Source organism: Bubalus kerabau, chromosome 3 (genome assembly GCF_029407905.1).
Source record: "Bubalus kerabau isolate K-KA32 ecotype Philippines breed swamp buffalo chromosome 3, PCC_UOA_SB_1v2, whole genome shotgun sequence".
Classification (NCBI taxonomy): domain Eukaryota; kingdom Metazoa; phylum Chordata; class Mammalia; order Artiodactyla; family Bovidae; genus Bubalus; species Bubalus kerabau.
Window position 1 is genome coordinate 140,113,375 of NC_073626.1, and position 16,558 is coordinate 140,129,932.

A 16,558-nucleotide genomic window follows, 5' to 3' on the forward strand; every position below is an offset into this window, starting at 1 on the left:
TTTGGGCTCTTTTAATCCAGGAACTCCTGTCATTAATTTCCTAGGGAATTTTCTTCTATTAATTTTTTTGCTAATTTTCTCCAAGCCATTTTCTCTTTTTCCAGAATTAATATTTGACTTCTTGAATTATCTTCTGACTTTATTCTTTTCTCTATTGTTACTTGCCTCTGTCTTTAGAAAAATTTATTTATAACTTTTCTATAAATCTGAAATTATCAATATTTCAAAATACAAATCTAAAAAATTAAAAAGACTAAGAGGTTTAGAAAAAAAAATGTATTTTCTGGGATGACTATGCATGGACCACATCTCATAAATTTTTCCTTATCTCTGAGAGGATATTATTACGCTTCTTTGATTTTTTTTTGCTCCCTGAATTATATGTTTCTTCTGAATTCCTTTTTTTCCCCTGTTTTGGTCTCTCATTCTGAAGGCTTTCTCTTCATTTATTTATTTTTGGCTGTGCTGGGTCTTTGTTGTTGTGTGTGGGCTTTCATAGTTGTGGCTCACCGGCTTAAGTTCTGCATGTGGAATCTTTCCTGACCAGGGACTAAACTGGTGTCCCCTGCATTAGCAGGCAGATTCTTATCCATTGTACTACCAGGGAAGTCCCTGAATGCTTCCTTCTAATGTGACTGCACATCCATATTTAATAAGGCAGACTAAAATCCTAATGGGAAGTTCTTTGTGAATGATGGGTTTGTCATTGAGCTTCACAGTAGGTATTTCAGAGGGCCAGTCAACTATTTCTCAGTGGTAACAAGCATGCAGTAACAAACAACTTTTAATTATTTCCATTGTATTAACAGCTTCATATAGTGTTTATTTTTACACTGGCTAGCAGCTACTTCATTATTCCTGCTTTTTAGCTTGTAATTATTGGGAACACAGGATATATTTTTAAAAATTTAATTTCCTCTTATATAATATCCTTTATACATAAAACATGTATATACTATTTATCCTTATCTTTGATGCAGTATCATATTCAAATAGTTTTTCAGTGTGTACTTTACTGTTTCAGTTCAGTTCAGTTCAGTCCCTCAATCGTGTCCAACTCTTTGCGACCCCATGAACTGCAGCACGGCAGGCCTCCCTGTCTATCACCAACTGCCGGAGTCCACCCAAACCCATGTCCATTGAGTGGGTGATGCCATCCAACCATCTTATCCTCTATCGTCCCCTTCTCCTCCTGCCCTCTATCGTTCCCAGCATCAGGGTCTTTTCAAAAGAGTCAGCTCTTCACATCAGGTGGCCAAAGCATTGGAGTTTCAGCTTCAACATCAGTCCTTCCAATGAATACCCAGAATTGATCTCCTTTAGGATGGACTGGTTGGGATCTCCTTGCAGTCCAAGGGACTCGCAAGAGTCTTCTCCAGCACCACAGTTCAAAAGCATCAATTCTTTGGTGCTCAGCTTTCTTTATAGTCTAACTCACATCCATACATGACCACTGGAAAAACCATAGCCTGACTAGATGGACCTTTGTTGACAAAATAATGTCTCTGCTTTTGAATATGCTGTCTAGGTTGGTCATAACTATCCTTCCAAGGAGTAAGTGTCTTTTAATTTCATGGCTGCAATCACCATCTGCAGTGATTTTGGAGCCCCCCAAAATTAAGTCTGACACTGTTTCCCCATCTATTTGCCATTAAGTGATGGGACCAGATGCCATGATCTTAGTTTCCTGAATGTTGAGCTTTAAGCCAACTTTTTCACTCTCCTCTTTCACTTTCATCAAGAGGCTCTTTAGTTCCTCTTCACTTTCTGCCATAAGGGTGGTGTCATCTGCACATCTGAGGTTATTGATATTTCTCCTTGCAATCCTGATTCCAGCTTGTGCTTCCTCTAGCCCAGCATTTCTCATGATGTACTCTGCATATAAGTTAAATAAGCAGGGTGACAATATACAGCCTTGACGTACTCCTTTCCCTATTTGGAACCAGTCTGTTGTTCCATGTCCAGTTCTAACTGTTGCTTCCTGACCTGTGGTCTCTCCATGACAATTCTAAAAATTGGTTTCATGAGTCTTTGATTCCCTTTATTGTTCTCTGTCTCCTTTGAGGCTATCTATAGTTAGACCTATGCACAGTAAATGAAAATTTTTACCCTCCTGTATGTTTGGAGGTGCAAAGCACAGGTTTTTTTTATGTTTCTGCCCTCAGAATGCAATACCCCTTTACCTCTTCTACCCTTAGGACCAGCTGAACACGAGGGAATTTCAATCTCTAACTGCTTTATAAAAAGTGTTAATGATACTGACATGAGGAAATGGTTAGGAAGATAGCAGAGGAATTTTTCTATAAAGTAGAGACAGTTGTTAATGTTTAGGTGAGTGCACATTATGGGTTTCTGAGCTAGAAACAGGCAGTGGTAGTAAGTAAAATCTCTTTCCAATTTACTTTTGAATCATTTGGTCTTATCAATGGGTAAGGTGGAAGAGGTGTTTTTCATTCAAGCCCAATCAGTGCTTTAATTAGAAGAACTTCCTCATAACCTGGAAACTGGTTAAATATCATCTTTAATATGAAATGTTTTCATGAATAGGTAGTATACTTCAGAGTTAAATGGAAAAACATCATAAGGAAATAGAGATACTTTATAATTCTCTACTTATACCCTTATTACCAAGGGATTTGATATTCATATTAAAAGTTTTGAATGCCCAAATAGACAAAGATTTTTTGTTCCTTTTAAATTTTATTTTATTTTTAATTGAAGGATAATTACTTTACAATACTGTGATGGTTTTTGCCATACATCAACATAAATCAATCATAGATATACATATGTTCCCCTCCCTCTTGAAACTTCCTCCCACCTCACTCCCCATCCCACCCCTCTTAAGTTGTCACAGAGCGCTGGCTTTGGGTTCCCTGCATCATATAGCAAATTCCCACTGGCTATTTTACCTATGGTAATGTATATGTTTCAGTGCTACTCTCTCAAAACATCCCACCCACTCCTTCCCCCACTGTGTGCACAAGTCTGTCCTTTTGTCTGTGTCTCCTTTGCTGCCCTGAAAATAGGTTCATCAGTACCATCTTTCTAAATTACATATATATGCAATAATATACGATCTGTCTTTCTCTTTCTGACTTATTTCACTCTGTATAATAGGCTCTAGGTTCATCCACCTCATTAGAACTGATTCAAATGTGTTCTTTTTATAGCTGAGTAATATTCCGTTGTGTGTATGTACCACAACTTTATCTATTCATCTGCTGATGGACATCTACATTGCTTCCATGTCCTAGCTATTGTAAACAGTGCTGCAAAGAACATTGGGGTACACTGTCTTTTTTGATTATGATTTCCTCAGGGTATGTGCCCAGTAGCAGGACTGCAGGGTCATATGGTAGTTTTATCCCTAGTTTTTAAAGGAATTTCCATACTGTTCTCCATAGTAGCTGTATCAGTTTGCATTCCTATTAACAGTGCAAGAGGGTTCCCTTTTCTCCACACCCTTTCTAGTATTTACTGTCTGTTGAGTTTTTGATGATGGCCATTCTGCCTTTTTTTCTTTTATTCTTTTCTACATTCTGCCTTTTGTTCCTTACTATAGTCTAGTTCAGTGGGATAATTTTGACATTATATGATTTTGTTTTACTGATTTAAACAATTAATTCTGTATAAAAGATGCGACTCTGTTGAATCAGGGAATGATACCATAATTAATGGGATTCCATGGTTGCTCAGCGGAGAAGGCAATGGCACCCCACTCCAGTACTCTTGCCTGGAAAATCCCATGGATGGAGAAGCCTGGTAGGCTGCAGTCCATGGGGTTGCTAAGAGTCGGGCATGACTGAGCGACTTCACTTTCACTGTTCACTTTCATGCATTGGAGAAGGAAATGGCAACCCACTCCAGTGTTCTTGCCTGGAGAATCCCAGGGACAGAGGAGCCTAGTGGGCTGCCGTCTATGGGGTCGCACAGAGTTGGACACGACTGAAGCGATTTAGCAGTAGCAGCATGGTTGCTCAGACAGTAAACAATCTGCCTGCAATGCAGGAGACCCAGGTTCAATCCCTAGGTCAGGAAGACCTCATCCTCTGGAGAAGGGAATGGCTACACACTTCAGTACTCCTGCCTGGAGAATTCCAAGGACAGAGGAGCCTGGTGGCTATAGTACTTGGGGTTGCAAAAGAGTTGGACATGACTCGGTGACCAAATAACAACAATTTTAATTAGTGCCATATTAACCAACTAGTTTCTATATTGATTGCTTTAAAATATTTTATTTAATTTGATAGAGTACAGTAACCTGTGGCTTACAGTCAATGAGTAGTTTCTGACAGTCATTTATCATGGTTAGACTTGTGCTCTGAATAAGGTCTGTATTTTATTGATTAGATTTGTTGTTTTAAGACAGCTTTGACATATGAAATTCTACTTTTGTATGTATACAATTAACATCATTAAAATTATAATAATAATTAAGAGTTTTAAAAATGACTTACACTTTTAAAAACAATACATTTAAATTCTTTCAAGGAGTATTTCTGCTTTTCTATATTTTAAGTCAACAAGATTTTTGGTACACCAGGGAAAATTTACATAGGAAGAATAAAGGTTAATGTTGCAGATATCACTATTTTAGTATCAGTCTACTTTAATAAATTTTAGGATAAGATTGTCTATTGACTTAACATTTGTGGATTAATATTTCTGTAATACAAGTACATTATAAAAAAATAGATAGTTTTCCACACAGTAAAACTTGTACAGTGAAGTATTTCTACAAAGTTGTATAGCTTTAGAAAACTATAGAATTGGACTTTCTGTTCCTGAATGGGGCACCATTTTCTATTGAGTGCCATCAAATCACCTAAAGAAGAATATTGAGTATAAGATACATAGAACATTCAACCATGAAAGATAAAACAGGATGTACAAAACTATACAAAACCCCCTGTGTTCCAGTTTTGATTCTGAAGTTTATATAACTGAATTTTCTCTTTTTTTCCCTTTATCTCTAACAAAAGAGAAATTGTGAGTTTTTTTCTGCCCCTCAACTCAGGCTTCCTATGATCCTGCAGCTCTAAATTAAAAATAAAATTTGCCAGGGACTTTTCTGGTGGTCTAGTGGTTAAGATTCTGTGCTTCCAATGCGGGGGTATGAGTTTGATCCTGGTCAGGGAACTAAGATCCTATGTGTGGCACAGCGAAAGAATAAAAGTAAATAAGTAAATAAAAATAAAACATGCCAAACCTCATTGATTCTGAGATAAACATCTTTTCATATTTCAAAAACCCTGCATCAGGATACACGGCTTTCTTCTTTCATAGTGATATATAATATGATAATCCATGGTATTTCAGATTTGAGGACATCTAATTACAGTTGTGTGAGATGTGGGCTTTGGAGTAAGCTAGTTAACTATAACAGTTCATAGCTCTTCAATTCTTACCAAGTCCTGAAATCTTAACTTTGCAGTACCACAATCTTCCCTAGGCTGTATCCCATGTGATAACCAGAATTACTATAAGCCTTAACAAGATGGATTAAGTAAAAATAGAAACAAGTCAGTGATTTTGTTCCCCTTTAGCCTGTGATATAGTAGAGCAAAGATCTATGTCAAAATAGAAAGGGTAAAGTTCCTCTTAGCAGCATTTCTCTAGTCATGCAACAGGCAGGTTTCTGATTCCAGTTTTATGGTTATGTGTAGAAAGTAAGGTATTTATTTATACCTCTGTTTTGATTTATATTCAACATTTATATAATTTTATATAATAAAGAATAAGATAACATTTTCTCTGCACAGTTTCTGCATTTCTTAGTCACACATTTAAGAAAATATAGAAAAAGATACACTCTTCAACTAGAAGAATAAAACTTTAAATCAAGAATATTTAACATTTATATTCTTTAGAAATTTCTCCTTTCTGAATACCATTCTATCTTCTATTGGAATTATTCAACAAGTACCAACTTCAATCATTTGTATGTGTATATATATATACCTACACACACACACATATATATATAATGTGTATGTATATAATATATAATCTGCAACTGATTATCTAATATGGCATAGCTATTTTAAGAGAGGTATATCTGGAGAAAGCATCAACACTATAAGTTTGTTTTAAATGATTTTGATCCTATAATGAACTTCCTATAAATAACATTTACTAACACTTTAGGCTTTGGCATTAGGTCAAAATTATGGTTTTAATTCATGTTTGCAGTGCAGTAGCAATAGCAATTGGAGAAGGCAATGGCACCCCATTCCAGAATTCTTGCCAGGAAAATCCCATGGATGGAGGAGCCTGGAAGGCTGCAGTCCATGGGGTCGCTGAGGGTCGGACACGACTGAGCGACTTCACTTTCACTTTTTACTTTCATGCCCTGGAGAAGGAAATGGCAACCCACTCCAGTGTTCTTGCCTGGAGAATCCCAGGGACGGGGGAGCCTGGTGGGTTGGTGTCTATGGGGTCGCACAGAGTTGGACACAACTGAAGTGACTTAGCAGCAATAGTAATGAAGAAATGCAATAAAGGCGAGAGGGGGATATGAAAGACTCCTTAAAGTAGACTGAGTTCCAACATATGGGATGGGTCAGAAGCAAAAATATGAGTGTGAAATAGCTAACCTCCATCATTTTATTGTAAAGAATATACTGCAAGCAAGAGTCATATTTCCATCATAACAGTTCAACAGTTCATCTCTTCTTTACTAGAGATATAGTCACATTTCCCAAAAGTGAAGATGCAAGAGTTTCACTAAGAACCTAGGTCACATGGGAAGAAGCAGGATAAGGCAGTTGAAATATACTAAATATATAATGGGATCTAACTACATTACCACTCTTGGCCTGGATCTAATTTAAGATGCATGAGCACAATTCCCAAACTGGAAGAGTAGATCATTAAAACTATTTCCATTTCCCTGTAAATGTTACATGTCACTAACGTAATAAAACTCTGAATATATGGAATATCTAGGCGAATTACAGACAGTAGATTAGAAGTTAACAGGGACTAGGGAGAGAGAACACAAAGTTATTGCTTAATGGGTACAGAGTTTCTATTTGGGGTGATGACAAAGTTTGGAACTAGATATTGGTGACTATGGTTGCATAGCAATGTGGATATAATTAATACCACTTAATTGTATATTTAAAAATAGAAGATCTTAAGTCATATATATTTTACTGTACAGTAAATGAAAACTTTTGATCACGTGTGGTTTATAACTTCTTCAAAACTAACAGAAGTGAAGCGAAGTGAAAGTTGCTCAGTTATGTCCAACTCTTTGGGACCCCATGGACTGTAGCCTGCCAAGCTCTTTTGTTCATGGAATTCTCCAGGCAAGAATACTAGAGTGGGTAGCTATTTCCTTCTCTAGGGGATCTTCCCAACCCAGGGATTAAACTCAGACCTGTATTGCAGGTGGATTTATCATCTGAGCCATCAGGGAAGCCCTTTTCATCATCCTAAATAGAAACTCTGTACCGATTAAGCATTAACTTTCTATTCTTCTCTATCCCCAAAACTAATAGAAATTATAGCCAATTTAGAACTGTATTTCCTTCATATGAAAGAATTCATTAATTCTGTACTTCAGATCACAAATGAGATATAAATATCCAAAGCTGTTCTTTTCAGAAGAGAATTTGGAAACTGTGAAATATGACTTAAAAACAACAACAAAAAAAATCAAAACAAGCTTCTTACTTTAATTGGTTCCGGTTGCATCACTGGTGCAGGCATAGCAATGGCACTTGAAGCATAAACCTGGTGATATGTTGCTTGAACTCCATGATCAGAATAAGGCTAAAATTAAAAAAAATTAAAAAATATTGCTTTTCATTAATTAAAAATATTTATTCAGTATTACAATTTTCTAGGCATTTTGCTACATAATGGAGAAACACAGATGAGAAACACATTCTCTATTTTTAATTGTAGACTAGTCTGAGACAGACTAGTCAAAATGTATGACATTTTGCATAGAGATGTATGGGAGAAAACAAAGTCCTATGACATGAATAGGGATGCATGGGGAAAAGAAAACAATTAACATAGCTTTAGAAAGTTGGGGAGGTGGTCAGGGGACGTTTTCTAGTGGAGTTTATGCTAGAATTTGAAAAATTAGGGAATGAGGTAGGAGCAGTATATGAAAAGGTAGAGGCAACTAAGAATACCTATCTGTGTATGTCGTTTGGTATGGCTGGAAGGAAGAATATACACTGACTGATAGCTGAAAGGTGAGGCAGTAGAGTAATAGACAGGAAAGAGATCATGTAAAAGCAGATTAATGGCTTGTCCAACCGATGGTGGCACCATTCACTGATATATGGAATAAAAGAAAAGCAAGTTTGATGTTGATGTAATTGTGTGGTGGTTAGAAAGAAGTTAAGTTTGTAACGCATAAAATCTGAGGTATTTGTAGGACTTCTATTACAGGTATATAGTCAATCAAAAGCTGGATGGCTCTAAAGAAGCACTAACAAAAATGTGAACTAAATGTTAATTAAAATTAAGATAGACGGTACAAACTTCCAGCTATAGCTAAGTAAGTACTAGAGCTGTAATGTACAACACGATAAATATAATTAACATTGCTGGATGTTATACAGGAAAGTTGTCAAGAGAGTAAATCCTAAGACTTCTCATCACATACAAATTTTTTCCTATTTCTTTAATTTTTATGTGATGATGGATATTCACGAAGCTTGCTGTGATAATCATTTAATGATATGTATGAATCAAATCATTATGCTGTACATCTTAAGCTTACACACTGCTGTATGTCAATTATATCTCAATAAAACTGAAAGAAAAATTTCCAGTAGCCATGTTAGAAAAGTAAAAAAAAAAAAAGTAAAACTAATTTCCAGTAGTAGATTTTATTTGAACATATGAAAATATATCAGTGTACTCAACATAAAGTTAGTGATAAATTTTACACTCATTTTTCACACTATGTCATTAAAACTTGGTGTGTATTTTGCACTTACAACACACCTCAATTCTGACTAGCCACATTTCAATAGCTGCATGTGGTAATGGCTATTGTTGTACTGAACAGTGCAGGTCTAAAATTCAGAAGTGAGAATGGGGCCAGAGACATGAGTATGGATGATAACATCAGAGTGAGTATGTAGGGTGAAAGAATGAAGAATCAAAAAAGAAATCATGGGGAGAAAAAGATCAGCTTACATAGGAAAATAAGAGGAGGTAAAAGGATTGCCAGAAGAGAGCAGGATCATGGAAGCCAAAGGTAGGAAGAATTTCAAGGAGTATATCCAATGTCTCTGAGAGGTCAAGTAAGACTGAAAAGAAAAGGAAAATATTTGGCAATTAGGGAGTCACTAAGGACCTTTATCCAAGGTAGCTTCAGCAGAAAGGTAATGAAGCAGACTTTAGCAGGTAAGGGGAGAACAGGTAGTGAGGCAGTGGAAATATTAAATGTAGACTACTTTTTTCAAGGGCTCCCCAGGTGGCTCAGTGGTAAAGAGTCTGCCTGTCAATGCAGACAACACAGAAGACCTGGGTTCAATCCCTGGGTCAGGATGATCCCTTGGAGGAGGAAATGGAAACCCACTCCAGTATTCTTGCCTAGAAAATCCCAAGGACAGAGGAGGCTGGCAGGCTACAGTTCACAGGGTTGCAAAGAGTTGGACACAACTGAGCACACATTTTTCAAGCTTGGCTTTAAAAGGCAGAAGAGGATAAGGGCATTGGTGGGGGCACGTCACAGGATAGTAACTGTCTCCTACCAGGTGTTGGGCACTATAGCAAGAACCTTGTATACAACAATTCTCATCTGTGCACGAATCCTGCAAAATAGATTTTCCTAATGTCTTTATTAATGTAGATATTATGAAAACAACACTGTGAAGAGTTAATTACTCAAAGTAACATACTAGTAAATACTAGGTAAAGCTCTGGACCAATGGAGAGAAAATGTCTTAAAATACATGAGAAAAGAAGGAATGAGGTGGAATGAGGAATGAGGTCCCTGAGGAAAAGGGAAGTTATAGTATCAAGAGTAAAGAGTAGGAATAACCTTGAACAAGACAGGTTACTAAACAAATGTAAGAAGCTAAGGATGAGTTACAAGTCAGGTAAGTTTGTATGTTGGGGACTAGAAGCTGAGTCGGTTTCCACAAAATGGTTTCTACTTATTCTGTGAAGTAGAACGCACTATATTCTAAGAGTGAAGGGGGAAATAGTCATTGAAATAAGTGAGAAATAATTTTAATTTGTTTTTATATTTTAGGAGAGTTAACTATCAAACTCATAAGAACAAGTCCTGTGTTTTTTAATTTTAGAGGGAAAAAAAACTTAAAATATAAACGAACCCCATTCAATTAATTTATATATTAGACATGTATCTTTTGCCAGAAACAATATTAAAATTAAAATATGCTTAAAATACTCTGTATTGAAATATCATAAAAATTAATGGCACAAGTTATAAGTTAACATGTAATGTTTCCAGAAAAATCTTATTTGATTCCACTAAACAGTGAAACATAACTTGGTAAGTTATCTGATGTTGACATTAAGACTATGGTTCACCTCCAATTAAAATAAATAAATTTAAATTAAAAAAAATTTTTTTTAAATAAATAAAAAATAAAAAATGTGGTTAAAAAAAAAAAAAAAGACTATGGTTCAGAGCCAAAAATAGATAATGGCTAAAAACATAATGTAAAAGCATTCTTAGCTCACTGCCACCCTCCTTGAAAATCAGAAAAAAACAAAAAGAACAAAAGAATTTAAAATGTCATCATCAAGTAAACATGGATGTGCTCATGAATCCCAAATGACAAGGTGGTTTAGTTCAGTCGCTCAGTTGTGTCTGACTCTTTGTGACCCCATGAACCGCAGCATGCCAGGCCTCCCTGTCTATCACCAACTGCTGGAGGCTACCCAAACCCATGTCCATTGAGTCGGTGATGCCATCCAACCATCTCATCCTCTGTCATTCCCTTCTCCTGTCCTCAATCTTTCCTAGCATCTGGGTCTTTTCAAATGAGTCAGCTCTTCACATCAGGTGGCCAAAGCATTGGAGTTTCAGCTTCAACATCAGTCCTTCCAACGAACACCCAGGACTGATCTCCTTTAGGATGGACTGGTTGGATCTCCTTGCAGTCCAAGGGACTCGCAAGAGTCTTCTCCAACATCATGGTTCAAAAGCATCAATTCTTCAGTGCTCAGCTATCTTTATAGTCCATCTCTCACATCCATACATGACTACTGGAAAAACCATAGCCTTGACTAGATGGACCCTTGTTGACTAAGCAATGTCTCTGCTTTTGAATATGCTATCTAGGTTGGTCATAACTTTCCTTCCAAGGAGTAAGCGTCTTTTAATTTCATGGCTGCAGTCACCATCTGCAGTGATTTTGGAGCCCCCAAAAATCAAGTCAGCCACTGTTTCTCCATCTATTTCCCATGAAGTGATGGGACCGGATGCCATGATCTTAGTTTTCTGAATGTTGAGTTTTAAGCCAACTTTTTAACTCTCCTCTTTCACTTTCATCAAGAGCCTCTTTAGTTCTTCTTCACTTTCTGCCATAAGGGTGGTGTCATCTCCATATCTGAGGTTATTGATGTTTCTCCTGGCAATCTTGATTCCAGGTTGTGCTTCCTCCAGCACAGTGTTTCTCATGATGTACTCTGAATATAAGTTAAATAAGCAGGGTGACAATATACAGCCTTGACATACTCTTTTTCCTATTTGGAACCAGTCTGTTGTTCCATGTCCAGTTCTAACTTGCTTCCCGACCTGCATACAGATTTCTCAAGAGGCAGATCAGGTGGTCTGGTATTCTCATTTCCTTCAGAATTTTCTAGTTTATTGTGATCCACACAGTCAAAGGCTTTGGCATAGTCAATAAAGCAGAAACAGTTTTTCTGGAACTCTCTTGCTTTTTTGATGATCCAGCAGATGTTGGCAATTTGATCTCTGGTTCCTCTGCCTTTTCTAAAACCAGCCTGAACATCTGGAAGTTCATGGTTCACATATTGCTGAAGCCTGGCTTGGAGAATCTTGAGCATTACTTTACTAGCGTGTGAGATGAGTGCAATTGTGCGGTAGTTTGAGCATTCTTTGGCATTGCCTTTCTTTGGGATTAGAAAGAAAACTGACCTTTTCCAGTCTTGTAGCCACTGCTGAGTTTTGCAAATTTGCTGACATATTGAGTTCAGCACTTTCACAGCATCATCTTCCAGGATTTGAAATAGCTCAACTGGAATTCCATCACCTCCACTAGCTTTGTTCGTAGTGCAGAATGCCTGCCAAATGCTATGCAATTTGCACCAATATAAGGGAGGATTCTGAAGCCTGAGGAGGGTTTCCCTGAAAGGCCTATATAAAGACTCTTTAGAGTCTCAAGAGTAGGGGTGTGTCAGACCAAGGGAGAAGCAGGAAAGATCTCCTACAGAGAAGGAGAAATCATATTTTCACTATTTTGTGGTCTACTACTTTGCATTATAGCTGAGGAACATTGCTGGAGATGAAGCAGGGTGAGAGTGGAAAGTGAAGTAACACTTACTACACCTTCATACAGAAAATCTCTGAAAAGAGAGACTTTGCCAGGAGCTAAATGAACTCCAGAATGCTAAAAACTCAGGGAAGAACGTCTCAAGCAGGCAACAAAACAGACTTGGTGGTAGGATGTCTGAGTCAACAGAATGCTTCTCCTGCCTTAAATTTCAGCAAAAAGCTGGTCTCATTTAAAGATAAGATGGGAAGGAAAAGGAAGCAACCTTAGGACTCTTCTCATCCTCTCCAACTCTATCAAGGGAAAAGCAAAAAGGGGGAAAAAAGAAAAAGATGAGAAATCATCCCAGAAAACAGTAGAAAAGTTCAGATAAATAAAATTCCTTTGATCTTAAAGAAATTATAACAACATGATCACTAAAAAAGAGCTTCAAAAAAACATTTTAAGCCAACAGACAACATTTACAGGCAATGATGTAAGCAAAGTGGCAGTTTGGGATAAAAAGAAGATAAAAATAAAACAGCAATGAAAGCTTCATTATTATAAGAAAAAGTAGACTAAAAACAATGAAAAGTATTCATGATTGTCTCAAAAAAGCATATAAAACATTAATAATTACTATGATAAAAGAAATTATCTCAGAGATGATGGATATGAAAGATAAAAAGAGATCTCAACATATGCATAAATGGTATTCCTGAAGAAGAAGTAAAAGAACTGGAATACAAATTTTTTTTCAAAGTTCTAACAGGAAAAAAGAAGCTCTGAAATAAAAACTAGTCTGAGAATCAAAGGAGCAAACTGTATCCCAGGAAGAATATTATAAAGACTGACAAATTTCAAGACATATCCTGGTAAAGTGAGTTCAAGTTAAGACAGATTTTTCAGACATGCAGGAAGAAAAAGCAAATTACGTATAAGAGAGAAAGTCAGGCTGGCTTCAAACTTTTTTACAACTATACTCAACACCAGAAAAGAGCAGGTTAGAAGTTATAAGAGGAAAAAGCATTGTTATGGGTTGAATTGTGTTCTCTGAAGACTTATGTGTTGAAGTCATAACCACTATGTCAGAGACTGACCTTATTTGGAGAGAGGGTCTTTACAGACGTGAGCAAATTGAAGTATGGTCATTAGGGTGGAACCTAATCCAAAATGACTGGTATCTTTATAAAACTGGGAAACTTGGACACAGAGACAGGAAAGACAATGTGAAGACATAAGGAAAGGATGGTCATCCATAAGCCAAGAAGAAAGGCCTGGATTAGAGCCTTCCCTCAAAGGCCTCAAATGAAACCAACTCTCCCAACACCTTGATTTTGGACTTCTAGACTCCAGATGGCACCCCACTCCAGTACTCTTGCTTGGAAAATCCCATGGATGGAGGAGCCTGTTAGGCTGCAATCCATGGGGTCGCTAAGAGTCGGACATGACTGAGCGACTTCACTTTCACTTTTCTCTTTCGTGCATTGGAGAAGGAAATGGCAACCCACTCCAGTGTTCTTGCCTGGAGAATCCCAGGGATGGGGGAGCCTGGTGGGTTGCCGTCTATGGGGTCGCACAGAGTCGGACACGACTGAAGTGACTTAGCATAGACTCCAGAACCATGAGACAATAAATTTCTCTTTTCAAGCCATCCAGTTCATTTTACTTTGTTCAGGCAGCCTTAGTAAAGTTATACAAGTATGATGCAACTGTTTTATAGTCTTAATTTCTTCCAGATTTATAGACAACAAATACGTTGAACACACACACATGTAAGAACTCAAAAGAGTACAGTACATGTAAGCCTTCTTTAACAGAGTGCTTGCAGATTTAGTCAACAAAGTGATAAATGAAGGGTGAGATGAAGAATAGAGAAATCATAGTAAAAGTATTGATAGTAAACATTTAAGATTCAAAATTGTGGAAGCTGCTATTTCAGAAAAATTATGTTATAAACTTTAGTAATAATAATAAATACACTCAAATTGGGAGGTCGTTATTTATTTCCCAGTCTTTCACAACATATTTAAAACATACCATGTACAGTTCCTGGTACATAGATGATGAGGTTATTAGTAATGTTTTGCAAATATAAACACATGGAAGATAATACTTACAGTTTTTAGTTATAAATTTGATTTATATCTTTGAAGGGAGAATTTTAATTTAAAGATTTTTTTTCTTCTTTAATTTTTATATGCTTTTAACTGACAATGTTAGTAATAAGACAGGCAAACCAGAAGAAAGAGAAGCACTTATCTTACTCTTTCAAGGGGATTGAGTCAGGGATAGTTTAGTAAACAGCTGAGTTGAGGAATGATTCAGAAATAGTGAAGAAGTCTAAGATGAAGCATTCTTAGATATAAAAAAGGGGAAGAGATGTGAATAAATCAAAGGAAACATAAGATGTTCAACTTCAATGAGGGTCTTGAACAAATATTTTTAGAAAAGGAAAAGAAATAAAATATATTACTTTGTAATATAAAATAAAATAAAATATATTACTTTGAGACTAACACATACCTCTGGAACTGAAGCTTCCATCAGAGACAGTGGAGGAGGAACACATCCACCATCTTGTGCAATTTCCACTGGTTGATAAATGACCTCAGAAGGTTGTAGGTATAAGAATGGAGCAGAAGAGGCAGGAGACTAAAATACAAAATCATGTTTCTAATTAAAATCGGATTAGTTATTTCAATTAAACCAAATGACTTAACCAACACATGAGAGAAATACTGGTTTCACATTTTCACATTTTCCTAAAGTTGTTTTTAGGGACAACACAGAAGTATCTTAACAACAAACTAGGAACTCTAGGTTGCTATAAACTCCAATTATGTAGATATTATTAAATCACTTATTTATCACTTGCAAAGTTGCTTCAGTCATGTCCAACTCTGTGCGACCCCATAGACGGCAGCCCACCAGGCTCCCCCGTCCCTGGGATTCTCCATGCAAGAACACTGGAGTGGGGTGCCATTTCCTTCTCCAGTGCATGAAAGTGAAAACTGAAAGTGAAGTCACTCAGTCGTGTCCGACTCTTAGCATCAATTATAAGTACTAAAAGGTTCTTAGCACTTTAGAAGCTCATAAATAAAGACAATCATTAAGATAACTATTAAAGGTTGTAATAATATAATTTATGGTATTTAAATTGGCATTAATCTCACATGTTAGTAAAGTAATACTCAAAATTCTCCAACAGGATCAACAGTACATGAACCGAGAACTTCCAGATGTTTAAGTTGGATTTAGAAAAGGCAGAGGAACCAGAGATCAAATTGCTAGCATCTGTTGGATCATCGAAAAAGCAAGAGAGTTTCAGAAAAACTGTTTCTGCTTTATTGACTATGCCAAGCCTTTGACTGTGTGGATCACAATAAACTGTGGAAAATTCTGAAGGAGATGGGAATACCAGACCACCTGACCTGCCTCCTGTGAAATCTGTATGCAGGTCAAGAAGCAACAGTTAGAACTGGATATAGAACAACAAACTGGTTCAAAATTGGGAAAGGAGTATATCAAGGTTGTATATTGTCACCCTGCTTATCTAACATATGCAGAGAAAATCATGCAAAATGCTGGGCTGGACAAAGCACAAGCTGGAATCAAGACTGTCAATAACCTCAGATATGCAGATGACACCACCCTTATGGCAGAAAGCGAAGAGGAACGAAAGAGCCTCTTGATGAAGGTAAAAGAGGAGGGTGAAAAAGTTGGCTTAAAACTCAATATTCAGAAAACAAAGATCATGGCATCTGGTCCCATTACTTCATGGCAAATAGATGGGGAAACAATGGAAACAGTATTAGACTGTATTTTCTTGGGCTACAAAATCACTGTGAATGGTGACTATAGCCATGAAATTAAGACACTTGCTCCTTGGAAGAAAAGCTATGACCAACCTAGATAGCATACTAAAAAGCAGAGTATAAAACTAAAAACTAAAAACCATACTAAACCATACTAAAAACCATAGTCAAAGCTATGGTTTTTCTAGTAGTCATGTATGGATGAGAGCTGGACCATAAAGAAGGCTGAGCACCGAAGAACTGATGCTTTTGAACTGTGGTGCTGGAGAAGACTCGTGAGAGTCCCTTGGAATG

General features: G+C 36.8%; 1 protein-coding gene across 15 annotated transcripts in view; it reads right to left on the minus strand.

Moving 5' to 3' along the window:
- Positions 1-16,558, minus strand: part of BOLL (boule homolog, RNA binding protein) — an 83,912-nt gene that overhangs the window by 26,745 nt on the left and 40,609 nt on the right. For 8 of the 15 annotated variants that reach the window (XM_055573016.1, XM_055573021.1, XM_055573018.1 and 5 more), the window contains 3 exons: positions 14,973-15,101; positions 7,684-7,782; positions 4,836-5,150 (listed from right to left, as the gene is read on the minus strand). In XM_055573016.1, the coding sequence (XP_055428991.1) occupies positions 4,899-5,150; positions 7,684-7,782; positions 14,973-15,101 (480 nt within the window). In that variant the 3' untranslated portion in view covers positions 4,836-4,898. The other 7 variants (XM_055573024.1, XM_055573022.1, XM_055573025.1 and 4 more) reach the window with 4 other exon arrangements.